Genomic DNA, 17,738 nt, shown 5'->3' with positions numbered 1-17,738 from the left:
AGGAGCTAGGTAATAAAAGATTGCAGGTAATACCTACTGCACAGTGTGAATACTGTGAACTCCATTCACTATGTTAGAATTATGCATGTGAGGGTGCAAGGAGTGAAGACGCACATTCACAAAATGCTATTAGATACTGGCCTGGAACCTAGGCACGGAAACTGCCACTTTACAGGGCAGCTGTCACACCTACACGTGAAAAATCATGCAGAAGCATGATCAATAGGTAATCCAGTCGGCCCATGCTTCCTGTGCCAGATAAATGGGTACAATGATATGGGTGTCAGGTACCCATATAATGCCCTATGCAGAGACAGTAACTTTACTCTGCATGGGTGTTTTTTTTAAAGTGACCTAAACTCAGGCGTTAAATCTTAAAAATGTATTCAAGTACCCTAACTATTAAAAAAAATAAAAAACTGTTCTTTGTGTATCGCTCAGCTGTAGTTTCCTAAATCATCCCTGAATTTATACTAACACTGTCCTTTCTCCTGGAGGGTGCTACTTTTGTTCCCCATGGTCCCTGTGTGTTGTTAAAAGAGAACTATGGGGTAATCTTTATATCCCGTAGTTATCTAGGTCAACCATGGTCCCTGTGTGTGTGTGTGTGTTGTAAAGTAGCCACCACTCCAAGCTCGCTCCCGTGATGGACTACAACCTCAGTACAAATTGGTGAACTAAACCTGAGATTGTAGTCCATCACGGGACCAAGCTTGGAGCGGTGGCTACTTTACAACACACACGGGGACCACAGGGAGCAAAAGTAGCCACCCTCCAGAAGGAAGGACAGTGTCAGCACCAATTCAAAGATGATTTGAGGATCTACAGCCGAGTAATACACAAATTAGATGCATTTTGTTAATAGTTAGGCCCCGTTCACACTGAGCGATTTATCGCGCGATTTTAGCAGCGATATCGCTCATATTTCCACGCGATATCGCTCTATGTAGCTTCTCCAATCCATTTCAATGGAGCTGTTCACATCTCGTCGCTCAATATCGCTGGTAGCTTGTCGCTCCTACATGACCCTTTTTTCGAGCGATATTGCTCCTGATTGCATACAGCCCAATAGGAAAAAGTTGCGCGACAAGTCGCGCAATGTCGCTCAAAATCGCGCGATTTTGATGTCGCTCAGTGTTATTGGGGCCTAAGGTTCTTGAATAGATTTTTAAGATTTATCTCCTGTGTTTAGCATCAATTTAACTATACAAATGCAGGAATATAGTTGGGGTATGCTTGGGCCATGGGTCCATCTCCAGTGAAAGGCAATTAAGCATCTTGCAGCTGTTGGTACGTGTAGCAGTAACTACTTGGCCATATACACAGGAGGAAGACCTAGCAAGTAGGTTGAAGGCTTGAGAGGTAGTCTGATTTGCAGAAGACTGTTTGTGCGAGTAGTTGTGTTTTATAGGTGAGTTTTGTGCAGGTCATTAGGATTTTGTAAATGCTGGAAATAAAATTCTCTAAACATACTGCATTATGGATTTCACATGTAGAGGGGTGTGGGGCAGAAGAAAATTAAAGCGACACTAAACTCAAAATTGAAATAATAAAAATAGCTTCTATTATATAATCAATGACTGTACCTTTTATTTTGGTCATTGTTCAGCTCTAAATGGTCCAAAATTCGTTTTTATTTCTCTCCATCCACAACTTCCTGCCAGAGGGTGGCTACTTTTAGAGGAGATTACAAGCAGTGAGGAGAGGGAGGTGGAGGAGTCGGCTGTGTGCAGTGAGAGATGATTCCTCTGTGCCTCATGGGAGTTGTAGGCAAAGAAAGATGTGCACGTGACCAGAATAAACGTGCACGGCTCTTACTAAGGGACAGGAAGTGTGAGGGAAAAGAAGAGACACGGGAGCGAGCACAGCAGACTTCTAAAGGGATTAAAATAGTAAAACTTTATTTTAAAACATAAATAACATAAATAAATGTGGTTTGGAGAATGTTCATTGCGTAGATGTGTATAAGGAGGAAAAAGCTGAGGGTTTTGTGTCACTTTGGCAAAATACATTGTGCAAAATGTTTTAGTTAGTGGTAGCTGAACAAAGATCAGGAGGGTAATCCTATATTTTTCTTGGGATGTAAAGAAAGGCAGGAGAGTTCTAGTCCTCACATCTATGATGTTGCCAGTGTGGAAGAGGAATTTAAGTTTCCTGGGTAAAGTCATGCACTATGTCAGGCTATCCATTATGGTTGTTGTGTAAAGAAAGGAAATCATGGGAGGAAATAGGCATGTTAAGTGGAATTTGTTGCAGACGTTCCAGATAATTTGTTTTTGTCAGTTTCATTGTATAAAGTATGTATGCTAGTACTCCTTGAGGGAAATTTATCAAAACTTGAGCAGACAAAATTTGGAGCAGCTGTGCAACCAATCAGCTTCTCTCTTTCATTTTCAAATCTTAATTGAACAAACTGAAGAGAGAAGCTGATTAGTTGCCATGGACACCTGCTCCAGATTTTGTCTGCTCCAGTCTGGATAAATTCCCCCCTTTTGTGAGTACAGTTTTTTTGACTCTGCCATCTATGCTTCCCCCAAGTAAATAAGAGAAGTGCCTGTTGCCGATTGTTAAGGGTAGCCAAATTAATTTTAACTGGAAGCATTTCAAAGTAGTAAAGCAAATTGGGTAGGATAGTCATTTTGATGCGATCCTCCCTATCCAGGAAGTGCTATGGGATGTTCATTGGCACAAGAGTAGTGTAATTTCCTGGAACAGCTGTGGCATCAATTTAGTGCTGAAGTATTAGTGAAAAAGAAAGTACACCCTCTTTGAATTTTATGGTTTTCCTTATTAGGACATAATACAAATCATCCAGCCCTTAGCAGGTCTTAAAATTAGGTAAATACAACCTCATTTGAACAACAACACATGACATACTGCACCGTGTCATTATTTATTTTACAAACATAAAGCCAAAATGGAGAAGCCATGTGTGAAAAACTAAGTACAGCTTATGATCCCATAGCTTGTAGAACTACCTTTAGCAGCAATAACCTGAAATAATCTTTTTGTGTATGACATCAGTCTCTTACATTGTTGTGGAGGAATTTTGGCTGAATCTTCTTTACAATGTTGCTTGAGTTCATTGGGGTTTTCAAGCATTTGTTTATGCACAACTCTCTTAAGGTCCCACCACAGCATTTCAATCGGGTTGAGGTCTGGACTTTTACTGGTCAGTTTCAACACCTTGATTCTTTTCTTTTTTAGACATTCTGCTGTACATTTGCTGGTGTGCGTTTCCTGTTGCATGACTTAATTTCGGCCAAGCTTTTGCTGTTGGACAGATGGCCTCACATTTGACTCTAGAATACTTTGGTATACATAGGAGTTTATGATCGAGTCAATGACTGCAAGGTGCCCAGGTCCAGTGGCTGCAAAACAAGCCCAAATCATCACCCCTCCACTAGCGTGCTTGACAGTTGGTATGGGGTGTTTGTGCCCAATGTGGTGCTGTGCATTATTGTCAACCATCTTCACTTTGGTCTTGTCTGCCCAAAGGACATTGCTCCAGAAGTCCAGTGGTTTGTTCAGATGCAACTTTGCAAACCTAAACCGTGCTGCCATGTTCCTTTTTAGAAAGAAGAAGCTTTCTCCTAGCAACCCTTCCAAACAAACCATACTTGTTAAGTATTTATTTTTTTAATTGTACTGTCAGGAACTTTAACATGCTGAGGTCTGTAGAGTCTGGGATGTAACTCTTGGGTTTTTTGCAATTTCTCTGAGCATTGCACTCCTGGAAAGATTGGCAACTGTCTTGAATGTTTTCTACTTGTGAATAATCTTCCTCACTGTAGAATGATGGACTTGAAATTGTTTGGAAATGGTCTTAAACCCAGATGGATGGGCAGCAACAGTTTTTTCTCTAAGATCATTGCTGATGTCTTTCTTCCTTGGCATTGTGGTAACACACACCTGAATGCTCCAGACCAGCAAACTTTGGCTTTTATAGAGGTGGTCACACTTGGTGATGATCAGTTAATCATGGGCATTTGATCTGCAGCACCTGGCTGCTACTTAGCCTCCTAATTCTTATAGAAGCAGTAAGGGTGTACTTAGTTTTCCACACATAGTTTCCCCATTTTGGCTTTGTTTGTAAAATAACTAATGACACAGTATAATACGTCATGGGTTGTTGTTCATCTGAGGTTGTATGTATCTAATTTTAGGATCTGCTAGGGACCAGATGATTTTTATGATGTTACCTAAAACCATAGAACTCAAATGGGGTGTACTTTCTTTTTTGCTCTGTACATTCCAGGCTTGGCAAAATATAGCTTGAAGAGTTTCCAGGTTGATGGCAAGAACTTGAGATGTAGAGTCATTGATCTTGTACCCAGAGAGAGCCACAAATTCCTAAATGAGAACGTGAAAGTTTGGGAGGGTGGGTAAAGTTGGGGCAAAGGAAAGAGTATGTCGTCTGCAAATAGGAATCATTTTACAGAACAGTTGTAAATTGAGATTCCCTTGATGTTAGTGGTATTGTGTATGGTGGCTGCAAAGTGTAATGTACAGAGCAAATAAAAGGAAGGACAGGGGACTTCCCTATCTAGTGCCATTGTTCATTGGGAATGGTCGGGGGTGGCATGAGGACATTTTACAGAAGTAGCTTGAATGGCTGTGAAGAGTGGTCCTGTTAAAAGTGGACCTTTTTACCTCCTTTGACTAAAAATCACATCTGATCAAACTGATTCCTGAATGGGAGGGTCTGAGGTCATTATAATCAGCTGGTGGACTTTCTGTATTCTGATGAGGAAAGGTGCAGTGTCTGCATCCCTTTAGTAGTAATTAACCCCTAGGGAATGTCTCACCATTGTCACCAAAAAGGGATGCCTAAAATTTTTCTCGTAGCTTAATGCAGACGTATGTTAAAATCAGTCAGCCAAATCACAAAGGGAGAAAATTAAATTTTTAGGAGTGTCCTGTACACCAACTGTATACAGAAAGCCTACGGGTCATCATATTGCACTGAATAGTTTGACAGTTTTTAAAGAATCACATAAAGCTGCAACAAACGAATTGATTAATTGATAATGATCGATTGTCAACTATTCTCATTATCGATTAGTTGGTTGGATCCGCTAGCTCTTTCCTCCACGCTGGGAGGGGGGCACAGCAAGCAGTGGGCGGGTGCAATAGCCAGCCTGTTATTCGCTATTGCAATTGAAAATGTCCAATAGCAAAGAAAGAGAAGAGGTTCAAAAGAAGAGGTTAGGTTAAGAAATTGAGTGGAAGCCGGGGTGTTATTGTTATTAGCAATGTTAAAGTCAACAAGAATGATGGTGGGTATTTCTGAGGAGAGAATGTAGGGTAGCCAGGCAGATAAGTCATCCAGAAAGCGAGATACCGTCTCAGGCGGCCAGTATATAACAGCAATTGGAGAGAATTGGTGAATACAGTGGGTTTCAAAAGAGGAGAGGGATAGAGATGGAGGTGAAGACAGAACTTGAAAAGTGCATTGTGGGGATAGAAAGATCTCCACTCCACCTCCTTTCCATCCATTGGGTCTGGGTGAGTGCGTCAAGTGGAGGCCACCATGGGAGAGGACAGCAGGGGAGGCAGAGTGGGATTCCTGAAGCCAGGTTTCAGTAACAGCAAGCACGTTAAAGGAATTGGAGATGAGAAGATCATGCACAGAGGTGAGTTTGTTACAGACAGAACGCGCATTCCAGAGGGCACATGAGAAGGAAGGGCTGGTTCTAGGAAGCAGGGGAATAGAAATCAGGGTGCATGGATTGCAGCTGCTGCCAAAGGAAAGGCAGTGCTGGTTTGGAGGGAGAGTATTGGAAAATGGAGGGCTTTATGTTTACAAACTTTGTAACACTGCATTTGTGTATTTTATTTAATTTCTAAAATCTGATTAAACATAATAATCGTGAGATGAAAATAATCATTAGTTGTAGCCCTAAAATCACAGTAGCCTAAGTTTAAAATGAAAAGGTAATTTTAATAACATTGAATTACAAAATGGCCTGTGTAGCAATTATTTATCCTATATTCATTTTTTTATGATTTTTTTTTGTTATTTAAATGGAGTTACCCTTTAACTTGGGTACACACGGAGAGCTTTTTTTTTTGGTTCAGTCTTCAGCCTGTGAGGCTGAAGGAAACAAATCTGACAGATTCCTACAGCCAAGCTATCACCATGGATGAACAGTGGCACCCGTTGCTGCCAGAATACCCAAATTGTACTTGCAGCTGATTGCGCCACTTGCAGAGCCCACCTGTCCACTATAGACTCTCTATGGTGGGCACTGCAGGGTCTCAGGTGGGCTGGTCGTGGTCAAACCCCTACACACCTCTTACCCGTCAGCCTTCTTCACCGCTGGGCCCGACTCCTCCTCCTCCTCCTCCACCGTCGGGCCTGGCCTCTTCCTCCACCGTGGCCGGGCACTGCCTCCTCCTCCTCCACTGCAGCTGCTGGCTGTCACTGACTCAGCAGCTGCTGAGAGGAGAAACGCGCCGCTGCACAGATCACTGACAGGCTGTCAGTGATCTGGACAGTGGCATGTTCCTTCTCACAGTCACCAGTGACAGCCAGAAGCCTGCGTCGCCATAGCGACCCACACGGCATCAGGGGTGCCGTGTTCCTTTGTTCCTCATCCTGGTGGGGTTCCCCTGTGCCCCATTGGGTCGCCATGGCAATAGTTCCGCCACTGATGCCTGCCATCCGGACGTATTTACAAAATGCTTTTTGCGATTTCAACAAGCTGGCTATTATGTGAGGTTGCCTCCCCCTCACTTGTTTTATTTGCTACTAACTAGTATTTGCCTGTATGGGTTGTCCCCCATTTTACCCAGGGGGAAGAGACACTCCAGGGACAGGTCTGAGAGCGAGCTGGCTCAGAGGATCCAGCGAGTATAACTTTTTATTTTTAAACCTAAACAAAAAATGAGCAGTTTGCCCTTGCAGTGCTGGTGTAACCCCACTGCAGGGGTTAATACAAATTCTGCCCAGAGTTCTGAAGCATGTTAATGAAATTTGCCTGGAGCTCAGCAGTAACTGCCTCCTACACTCCATATATAAATAACGTGCATCATAAAGAAATACGTGCCAGGTTTACCCTTCTATCCCTTGGAACATTTGTGTATACGCCTATACCCAATAAACAGCTAAACATCTCCCCTATTGCTCAGCTCTCTCTGGGCTGAAGCCGCTGAACTACATTTCCCATAATGCCCCGGTCTCAGCCGGAAGTGCGGGCTCCGGAAGAAGTAGGCAGTATGTCAGTTGAAAAGAATGTGTTCAGCCCACGTTCATAAATATACAGCCCCAGGGTCACGTGACAGTGGAAAGCCCTCAGTATCTATAGTGACGGGAGACGCTTTCCGGCGTCAGCAATGAAAGCTGCAGTGACTGCTGTGATTTATTAGAGCCCTTTGTGGCCCCCCGTCCGTCCATATAGGACGCATATGAAGAGGAGACAACAGGAGCATGGTGTGTTACTTCCTATTAGCTTTGTATATAGAATATCCTGCTCTTATTATATTGTGATAGAGGAGTCATTTCTGGGCCATCTTAGATGAGTAACTTTATTTTGCAGAAATTTTTAAGTGATTTAATTTCTTTGAAATCACAAACTTGCTAACCTCTCAGCGATTTGTAGCACAGTCGCTCAGCGATTGAGGCTAGAATCACACCTGCATGATCCGTGGCCACGCGGCAATCGTGCACAAAACTGCGCAGCTTGCCGGGTGGTCATTGGGGGTCACCCACCACAGCTGACTACGGAGCCATTATTTTCTAAATGGCACCCCAGACGTGCTGGGTGGACTTTTCCGCTTGTGCAATTGAACACGATCACGGCTAAAAAAGCAGCGCGTTGTGGGTTGCAAAAGAAGGTACATGTACCTTTTTTTCAGCGATTGCCGCGTGGATGTAACCCCATTGAAATCAATGGGGCAGTGTGGCAACCGCTGTGTGCACACGATCGCGCATCCCGGGATCTCTCAGATCTGCACCTAGCCTTAAGCTGGCCAGTGACAATTGCTCTGCAATCGCCTCTATGGCTCATCTACAAAACGCGGATGGAGAGTGATTTGTAGCAGAACGCGCCAACCTAACGATGTAGCACTAGTTTAAAGAAGATCTCCTGGATTTTGAAACATTAACCATTGCAGTAACCCTGGCACTGCAAGGGTTACTGCTTGTTTTGGCCTGGGGGAACGGAGATTGTAAGCTCCCACGGGCAGGACCTGCCTTCTTGTCTTAATTTGTATTGTAATTGTAATGTCTTCCTTGTGTTGTAAAGCACTGCGCAAACTGTTGGCGCTATATAAATCCTGTATGATAATAAAGAAGATGCACTCACCTGATCCTCGATCCTTTGGTGGAGACTGGGGATCAGGCAAGTATATTTTCTTTATTTGTGCCCCTAGACCAAAATGAGCAGTTAACCCTTGCAGTGTGGGGACAGCTGTAGAGGCGTAGTCCACCTTTTATGAACAAAAAATAAATTGAATGCACACACATTTATAAAAGAAAAAAATTGCATTTATTATTTTTTGCATTGGATGCAATGCTCTGGCTCCAGCAGAATATTTCTCCTAGTCCATGTCTGTACCAAAGTACAAACTTTAAGTTGCAGGGATGGGAGGAAGTTTGAATGATCTACAAGTGTGGTGATGTCACCGCTTTTGTACTCCACTGTAGGGACTTGTAGTTCTCAATGGAGTACAAGTGCAGGGATGTCACCGAAATTGTAGTCCATTCATACTCACATCCCTGAAATGGAACATCTGCACCTCAGTATGGACAGGGACTGGTGGAAGAGTCTGCACGAGTGGAGCCCTGCCACATTCAAAAGATGCCTGTTATGCTGCAGAGAGAACCCTGCAATTTAGGTAAGGGTGGGGGAGTTTGGGAATGTGAACCCCCAAATGTTGCAACCTAAATACCAGTGTGACAAAACATGATCTGAAATGTAAATTTAGCCTTTAAACACACACTGTATGCAACCTTAAAAGATTATTATTTGACTCCAGACGTAATTTGTTGCACAATCCAAAGCCCCAAAGCTGAATATGTTCTCAATGGGGCGTAAAGCTGAATTTCACGTGGCTGGTTCTCCCAACCCTCATTTTATCTGGTGAACTGTATTGAGATTTTTTTTGTTTTGTTTATTCTTTTAAACTCACATGACCATGAACAGTTCATTAGTATTCAATAAACATTGCTGACTTTATTTTTTTTTTATATCTTAGGCTTCCAAAAATAAAAGAGGATTGAAAGGTTAGTTCTTGGTGCAGGTTTGTTCTGTCATTATAACTGTTTGAAACAGTTATAATGTTTATTCTTTCAGATGATTGCAAAACCAGGAAATAGTATGGCCTGGCAGTGGGGAGGAAGGAGGTCCTGATTCCGCTGTAAAGATTTGTATTTATTTAGGTTGACTTCATTTAGAATATTGTGTCCAGTTCTGAAGACTGCACTTACAAAAACAATATTTATAAAATAGAACGAGTCTAAAGAGCTGCAACAAAAATGTTAACAGTTCTGTGGGATAAAACATACCAGAAGAGACTACAGGAACTTAATATGTACAGTCTTGAGGAAATGAGGGCCATGATGGTAACCTTTAAATACAATACAGGTGCAGTACCCTGTGCTAGGTGCTTTGCATTACTGTTCATTTGAATGGCACCCCCAACAGACCTCCTGGTGGCCATGTGTTGCAGCATCTTGCAATGCGTGGTGCTGCAAAACTGTGTGATGGGGAAAAAAAAAAGTAATGTGTGTCCTGTTTATTTTCACCACAAAGCGACGTCATGTGTCAATCTTTTCTGTATTTACGTTTTTAAAACTAAATTTGCTTCCTCAGTGTTTATGCTGTAGTGTAAGTAAAGTTAGTCTGTGCTTTTACTATATAGAGCCAAGCAAAAGGATCATTTTATCTCCACCACCACCCCAGCAGCATACACCTACGTTTCCTTGACTCCACTTCAGTGGCTGGTTGGGAGAGTAAAGGAACCCATTGCTTTTCCTTTAGCATAATCCGTTTTACCCACTTAAACTTTGTTATTTAAATATATGCCTTGCCCTTGGGGGGAGTCACCCTCCTGGTAATGGTTGTCACAGACACAGGAAGTAATGGAAAAACCATAACTTTACACTTGTCACCAGAACAAGAGGCAGGGAGAAATCTTGGGACAGCTGTCTAAGAGGTGTACCCCCTCACTGTGTAAACATTTCCTTTCACTTCCTGTTTTGTCTCTGGGAGATTTCCTTTCAAATCCCGTCCCAGACAGGCACACCACAACAACAACAAAAACGGGCAGGTATTGTAACTCTTCCCTACTCTAAAATCTAATTTAAAAAAAAGACACCCGTACTTACACTTATATCGTTGGACTTGCTCATTAAACATTGAAACACTTCATGTTCTTGTTTTTATTTATTATAAAGATTCTATTGATGATGTCCTTGGTGATCTTCTTGGTGAAGATGGTGAGTGATTATTTTGCTTCTACCCGTTGCATAATAGAGACCTAAAATGACCCAAATGTATGTCAAATACTGTATGAAATATACCCTATTTTCTTAGCTTTGCTATAATTTAAAATATGTATTTTGGGAATTGACATTATTACATCAATGTCCCATGACCGCACCAAGGGTCTGGAGGGTCCCACAGGCAGGTGCGGGCAGTGGGGTTCCCCAGGAAGGAGGAGCAGGCGCCACGGTTCACAGAACATGCAGTACCGCAGGCAGCTACTTTATTTTAAAAATTTAAAGTGCAAGTATCGGCACTTAGTATCGGGGCATCGTACTCCGTGAAAATGCCCAGTATCAGCACTGATATCAGTGCATCCCTAGTTAAAACCCAACTGAAATTTATTTATTTATTTGCGTAATGTAAAAGGCTGCATATTCAGTAATAAGTCTGCTTGTTCTTTTGCTTTTTTTTACATGCAATGTGCTGCAGCAAGGGTTAAACACCCTGCGTGTCGGGATAGCATGTTGGATAGCCATACTACTGCTTTTACTCAAAACACAGTGGCCCAGGTCTCCTAACATCAGTCATGATGATTTAGCCCCTTTGTTTCCAGAGCCATTAAAAAAAAATGTTAGTACACATGATAATTGCACATTTTAGGACTGATGATTACTTAAAAACCTCAAAACCCCCCACTTGTTTGTGCGCTTTATAACGTGTGCAAACGTGCAGGAAAAACTGTGTGTTTGCACCACAAGCACGTTGCATGTTATTGATGCATTCTGGGAACGTGTGTTGTTTTTTCGAGTTTACTGCGCGTTCACATAAAACCTAGGTGTACACAGGGATTTAGGGTGGCTCCACTCTGTGGAAAAGCAACTGATCCACTCTTGGAAAGCAGCATTGCCAGCCTGTGGAGAGTGTGGTGTCAGGTGCTATATCAAATTTACATGTACATGGCCAACAAATTAAATCCAAACTCCAGCTAACACTTTTCAAGCAATTACAGCAACTGTTTGTTTTTTTATTCCTTTTGGGATAAAGGTTTTTTTTACATAAATGAATAAAATCTGACCATTGTAAGCCCCCATATCGGTGTAAATTGGTTTGTCTGAACACTCTATCTGCAACTATTGCTGGACAGCTTTGTCTGTTAAAGTAAGTTACAAAATAAAAAATCACAGGTTGTTATTATTATACAGGATTTCTATAGCGCCAACAGTTTGCACAGCGCTTTACAATATAAGGAAGACATTACAATCGCAATACAATTCAAGATAAGATGGTAAGGAGGCCCCTACCCCTGAGGGCTTACAATCGGATCACCAAGTGAAAATATAGGAAAAAAAGAAAACAAATGCAGCAACCAAATTTACAGTTTGATATGCTGCGATATATTGTATTTTTGCTTTAGGGTTTAGGTAAGATTGAATTGGTGTGGGACGTGGAGTTCATAACATCACCCACCTAAGTGCCAATGTTACCTTTTCTGTCCATCTCCTTTGCTGCATATTGTGTCTAGCTGTAGAAATGCTCAGCACTTTTTCAACTTCTCGTATTTGTCTGGTGTCTGTAAACAGATCCATCACCACCGAAGCCACATAAGACCTCCCCATGGACCTCCGCTTCTGCCAACAAAACCCGCTCTGCACTTTCTGCTAGCACCACTAAGAAGTAAGATATTATTAAGTCTTTACCTCTTTCTTTTCTTTCTGGAAGTACAAATGTGCTTTTCTATTCTTTTATTTTCATGTTACATCAGGTCAACGCTTAATGACGACTTTTTCAGAGAGATGGCAAAAGAAACAGCCGAGGTAATTATAATGGTTGGCAGGAGGGAGGGTGTTGTGACAGCACTGCTTTATTGTTGTTGAATTATATAGACCAGGTAGGTATGTGACTGCAACATACTCTTTGTATCTTGTAGTGCAGAAAAGCTTTATATGATGATCTTTAATCTGTAATTTCGCTATAATTAGGCCAAGAAAACAAAACAAAAGAACTCCGTCCAAAACTGTTATCTAGAATATAGATGAGTGATGCATGTCTATAAATTATATACATTAATATGAATACATTTTATTTGCAAATTAATTTAAAGCATTTGGGCTGCAAACTTTTGCCAGCTGTCTGCTTTCTACATTGCTTCTGGCTTTCACAATTTGATATCCTATCCTTTACAGGGTTATTCACAAAAGGGTGAAGGGTTTGCAGAAGGCAGAAGTGACCAATCTAGGACAACATAGCTGATTTGGAGACATTTTCCAAATCAGTTCACTTTCCAGTTAAGCTATGTTGTCCTAGGTTGTTCACTTCTCCTGCTTCCTCCAAACTCTTCACCCTTTTGTGAATAACCCTGTTGCTTTTAAAGCTGCACTCCAGGGAGAAATAAGAGATCTATAATATTGCAGCTCTATATTTATTTCTTTATCAATACATGGATATTTAAAGTGCTATTAAACTCTAAATATTGTTTTCAATAATTAATCCATATTAAATAAATATAAATTGCCCAGTAAAGTATTTCTTAAAATCTTTGCCCAAGCACTTGTAGTCATCATGTTTCCGAACAGCTGACCCCCAGCTCTCTCAGCTCGGCATCCCTGAACTTCCTGCCAAGTTCATGATCGTAAGGGACAGAGCAGCCCCCAGCATCTGTCAATCTAATAGCTTGGAGGGAGGAGCAAAGAAAAAGCGGAGTGTCTTGCCTTGTTGTGCCTGTGTGTTTGTGGAGGCACACGCAAGGGTGGCTCCATAGGACCCTGCAAAAGAAAGGAGCCCCCCTACAATAGGAAATCGGGGCCAGTGCTCAGGGGACCAGCTGATTCTGCAGGAAGCTAAAAGTTTTAGACGTTAAGAAACATTTGCAATTTTTTGGCATATTTATAAAACCAGTTAATCTGACATTCACCAAACATACTGCAGTTGAATCTGCTAGGTGCATGTGTTCTAAATGACAGTGATTAATTCACCACCAGTAAATGTTTGGTGAAAGTCACATTCACTGCCTTATAAATATGCCCCATGAAGTCTCCTCTACCAAAATACTTCTGCTTAAAGAGCTACTACATTGCAATTAATGGTGTGGTAGTTTTTTTTAAAGGAATTCGATGCTGCATATACTGTATGGCTGGGAAACAATAGAAGATTGGTTGTGCTCTCATTCAGTAAGCTGTTGTGTTCTATGTTCACAAATCCTACTTTTATATATTAAAAGGGCTAAAATCATCAAGTAGAATCAAATGTTCTTGGTACATCGTGATTTGCAATTGTACTATGGCACAAAAGCTAAGGCTTTGTCCATCTTGCAATACCAGCAGAAATGTTTGTTTCACCATAGTCCTTACTTTTATGTATCAGAGAATAAAGAGCAGCTAATATGTCATTTTTCTAAGTACCACCATGTTTTTCAGTTCAGTGCCATGTTTTAAAAACATGATGGTTGGTGCTTTGTGCTCTTGTATTATAAGCTGGGAACATCTGTACATTTCCTAGAAAATAATTCATTCTTTTCGTTGAACAGGATTCTGATGTTTCAGATGCTGATCCACAGGCTCTTCTGGAAAGCTTGAAGGTAACCCTGCACATTACTTTACGGTTATGTTAAAGTCAATTTCTTGGGTGGTATAAAAAAAAACCCTTGCAGTGTAGCCCCCTGCACTGCAAGATTTAAATGCTTGTTAACTTTAGGGGTTAGAGGAAGATGCTGTATTACTTACAGTATTCCCCGCTCTGACAGGCTCCAGCGCTCTCCTCATCCCTCTGTTGCTCTGGGCTGTGGGCAGTCCCTCAGCATCATTATGTATAATGTAGGACTATTAGTCCTGCATTATATGTGAGGAGGTAAGTGTGCGTCCACTGCCGGGGACACCTTAGAGAGGAGTATTTTAGTATAGTACTTCTGCACTCAAGTCTTCTTTCTCTAAACTACAGCTTTCCAGCACTCCCAATGTGTAAACCCTTTCAAATACAAAAGGTAAAAAAAAAAATATGAAGTGCAGCGCTCATTGATCCCTATCTGAATGTTAGTGCACAATAATTCACCGCCTTCTAATTAATATACAGTGTGTGTGTGTATCCATCTTGTAGGAAAGTCACTGGTCTTTAATCAGTATTTGGCAATAAATGCAGCTTCATTGCATGCAACGTAAAAGTCTCCTTTAAACAAACAATTTCAGGCAGAACTCAAAAGTAACACAAATAAAAAGGCCTACTCCACCTTAGGAGGTACATAACATAAAAAAATGCATAAAATAACAACAATTATTTAATATAACAGTCTGTAATGATGCTCTAATACAACCAGCAATCAAAACAGTTGTGAGATGGTGCTTTCACTTTTTGGTACATATGAAGTGGTGCTATATTTCCTTTAGGGCAGGTTCACACCATTTTCCGGACCAGATCTGGAACGCAGTGCATTGCGTTTGGCTGCGTTCGGGAAGTGTTTTTTTGTGTGCTTAAAATGGTCTTACAGGTGCGTTCCTGTGCGTTTGTATGCGTTTTTGATGCATTTATATGCGTTTCTATACGTTCCAGTGCAGACCAGACGTAATAAGACGACCAGTATTTGTCTGGTCTGGAACGGACTGCGCTGGTGTGAACAGAGGCCTAGAAATAGCATAGGGATACATTAGGATCCATTCTGGGTCCGGAAACAATCTGGTCCGGTCTGGAGATGATCTGGGTGTGGTGTGAATGGGCCCTTTAAAGAGGAGGCTTCGGGGGACCAGTTGCAAAGGTGGAGCCTGCTGGAGCAAGGAACATGGTAAGCAATTTCCCTGCAAAGTGCAAATTACCTTACAATGTGAACAACCTATTTGACTTTAGTAAATTAACTGTCTAATTCCCCATTCCGGGCAAGTGACAGTGTATGGGTAAATTCCACCCCAAGGTCACTTTAGACTCTCTCCTTTCTAACACCCACCGGTGCTCCTTCATCTGTGGCTACCACTGCAAAATACCTGGTGGTGCTGTATGAAGACTTTGTCACTTTCTCTGAATGGGGAAGATGACAGCGTCTGTTATTCCACTTCTTTATTTTGCTTAAATGTTTCTTTTTTTGTAGTGGGTGCACCCATTACACTCCATTTGCAAAACATGCTAGATCTCTGTACCATGGTCCACTGCTGCATGCATGATTTATAGCAGCCTTTGTTTTGATGACTAAGCCAGAGCACCCTATCTCTGCTAGAAATGAGAGAGATAGGTCTATCCCCCAAAATCAATCAGCAGCAGTATGGAATCTCATGTAGCTGGTCTATTTCACAACTGTGGTAGGATTTTAGTCTGTAGGAAGTTACTGTTTTGTTTGATGTTCCTCACCTGCTAACAGAGTAATAAACATGAAATATTCATATCCAATATTTCATATTAACTTTTTTAATACTTGATAAATAAAAAAGAAATATAATATCCATGCATTCCAATTAAAACGATGTGAAAATATGTTTGTTTTAATTGATAGGACTTGGATGATATGGATGCAGAGATACTTGGATCTAGGAAGCCAAAATCAGCTCCTCCAAAGGGTTCTGGAATGACCCGAAGTACTGCCAGTAACCCAAAAGCTCAAGACAAGACTGGTACTAAAAATGGTAAAACACAAACACAGAAGCATATATGTTTACCATTTTATCCACAGTACTTGACATGTACACCAATGATCTTCAAACCTGGCTAAATCAGCTTCCTAAAACAACCTGTAATGACACAAGGTGGGGTATTTATGTGCAGCTTGAACTAGCATGAAAATCTGTCCTCTTCAATAGTTACTAGTGGTCTGAACATGATATACCACCAGATAATAGAGAATTGTGTACCTGGCATAACGACTGCTGTCACTATCAGATTCTAGACTATAGACGGCAGAAAAGCGAGCATTGGATGTATCACTAAGTACTGTTTTCCTGCCCTCAAAACTCAGTTTGTAATGACCAAATTAGTCCCTTCTCATCCAACCCTAGAAAAACTTCTCTGTCAGTAGACATCTGCTAAATTAATAGCTACCTTTTTATGAGAATTGATTTGCACCGAGACCCTTAAGTTCCAGAAAGCAAAACAAAAATGGCAGGCTATGATCCCCAGCTCACAATGGAGAATTGGTTGGAGATTGAGGACACTTGCGTGTCTTCCCTCATATCTTCCAAACATAAAATCATACAGATAAAGTCTACTACTGAATATATCGCACCCCAGCTTCTCTTCATGTTCTAGGTTTTAGACCGTCTCTGTTATGCTTTTAAGGAATGTGGCAACCGAGCAGATTTGTTTCACTCCTATTGGTCGTGTGTACATATTCATGAATTTTGGTCCGGTATCACCGCCTTTCTTGAAATGGCCAAATAATTGTAACCCCATAATTTGCCTACTGGCCATCTTTAGAAGACTCCCAATCGCCTCACATGCTATATGTCTCCTTAGAATGCTATCCTTTTGGTATGGAAGTAACCCTTACCCCCTTCTTTGGGAGCATGAAAGAAAGTCATAGACAATGCATTGCCCCTATATAAAAATCACATATGATCAAAGATGGTGCCCTGAACAGTTTGATGGTATATGGGGCCCATGGCTTGCTTCCACTTCCTCTGTTCCTGAGTTGCTTTCATTTAATTTGCATATGCCCCTGTTTATTTAACTGTTTTTTTAAGACTGTATTATCAAAACCTAGAATGTATACTCTTATAAAATTCAATTGTTTCTGACAACAGCAATGATAAGAGGTAACAACTGTAAGGTGGTTAGATGTAACAGATTATTGTCAATTTGTTGATTACTTGTTTATATGCAAAAACCAAGAAACATTATCTTTATAAAAAGAGTATTTACGCACAGGGATGGTGGTTTTGGTTAGAATGTGAAGTGCCACAGGTGTGATTTTAGTAGACTATTAAAGGCCATCTCCGGGCAAATTAAAAAAAATGGTTGGAGTAAAGCAGATTTCCTTACCTGATCCCCACTCGCGATGGCTCCCTCAGCACTGCTAGACTGGTCCCTGCAGCCTCTTCTCCACTGGACTGTGGTGGTCTAAGGACTGCTGACATCATCACGTCTACTGCATGTTGTAAAGACTTGCATTAGACATGGAACGGCGAGAAACATTCCACCGGCTGGAGCAGAGGGGAAGGAGAGGAGAGCTCCGACTGCTGGGGGAATGGGGAAGTTCAGGGAAGCAAATCTACTTTACTGCTTTAGACAAAAACAATCACTTAACATTTTCGGTGCAGGGGGAAACCTAGTAAGCTCTTTTACTTATGATGAAACAATAAAAAAATATCATGGTAGCCTCTTTGTTCTTTAAGTTTG

At 41.4% G+C, this 17,738-nt stretch overlaps 1 protein-coding gene across 1 annotated transcript in view; it reads left to right on the top strand.

Annotated features, from left to right (window-relative positions):
- Nucleotides 1-7,173: 7,173 nt before the first annotated feature.
- Nucleotides 7,174-17,738, top strand: part of FBF1 (Fas binding factor 1) — a 43,778-nt gene continuing 33,213 nt past the window's right edge. The window contains exons 1-7 of the mRNA XM_018572458.1: nucleotides 7,174-7,212; nucleotides 9,202-9,229; nucleotides 10,403-10,444; nucleotides 12,014-12,107; nucleotides 12,196-12,247; nucleotides 13,957-14,007; nucleotides 15,901-16,030. Coding sequence (XP_018427960.1) covers nucleotides 7,174-7,212; nucleotides 9,202-9,229; nucleotides 10,403-10,444; nucleotides 12,014-12,107; nucleotides 12,196-12,247; nucleotides 13,957-14,007; nucleotides 15,901-16,030 — 436 coding nt within the window. The remainder of the gene's footprint in view (nucleotides 7,213-9,201; nucleotides 9,230-10,402; nucleotides 10,445-12,013; nucleotides 12,108-12,195; nucleotides 12,248-13,956; nucleotides 14,008-15,900; nucleotides 16,031-17,738) is intronic.

This window comes from Nanorana parkeri, unplaced genomic scaffold (assembly GCF_000935625.1).
Source record: "Nanorana parkeri isolate BGI_ZX_2015 unplaced genomic scaffold, ASM93562v1 scaffold2040, whole genome shotgun sequence".
In the NCBI taxonomy this organism is placed as follows: domain Eukaryota; kingdom Metazoa; phylum Chordata; class Amphibia; order Anura; family Dicroglossidae; genus Nanorana; species Nanorana parkeri.
The sequence above is the reverse complement of the archived record's forward strand: the minus strand, read 5'-3'. Positions and strand labels throughout refer to the sequence as shown.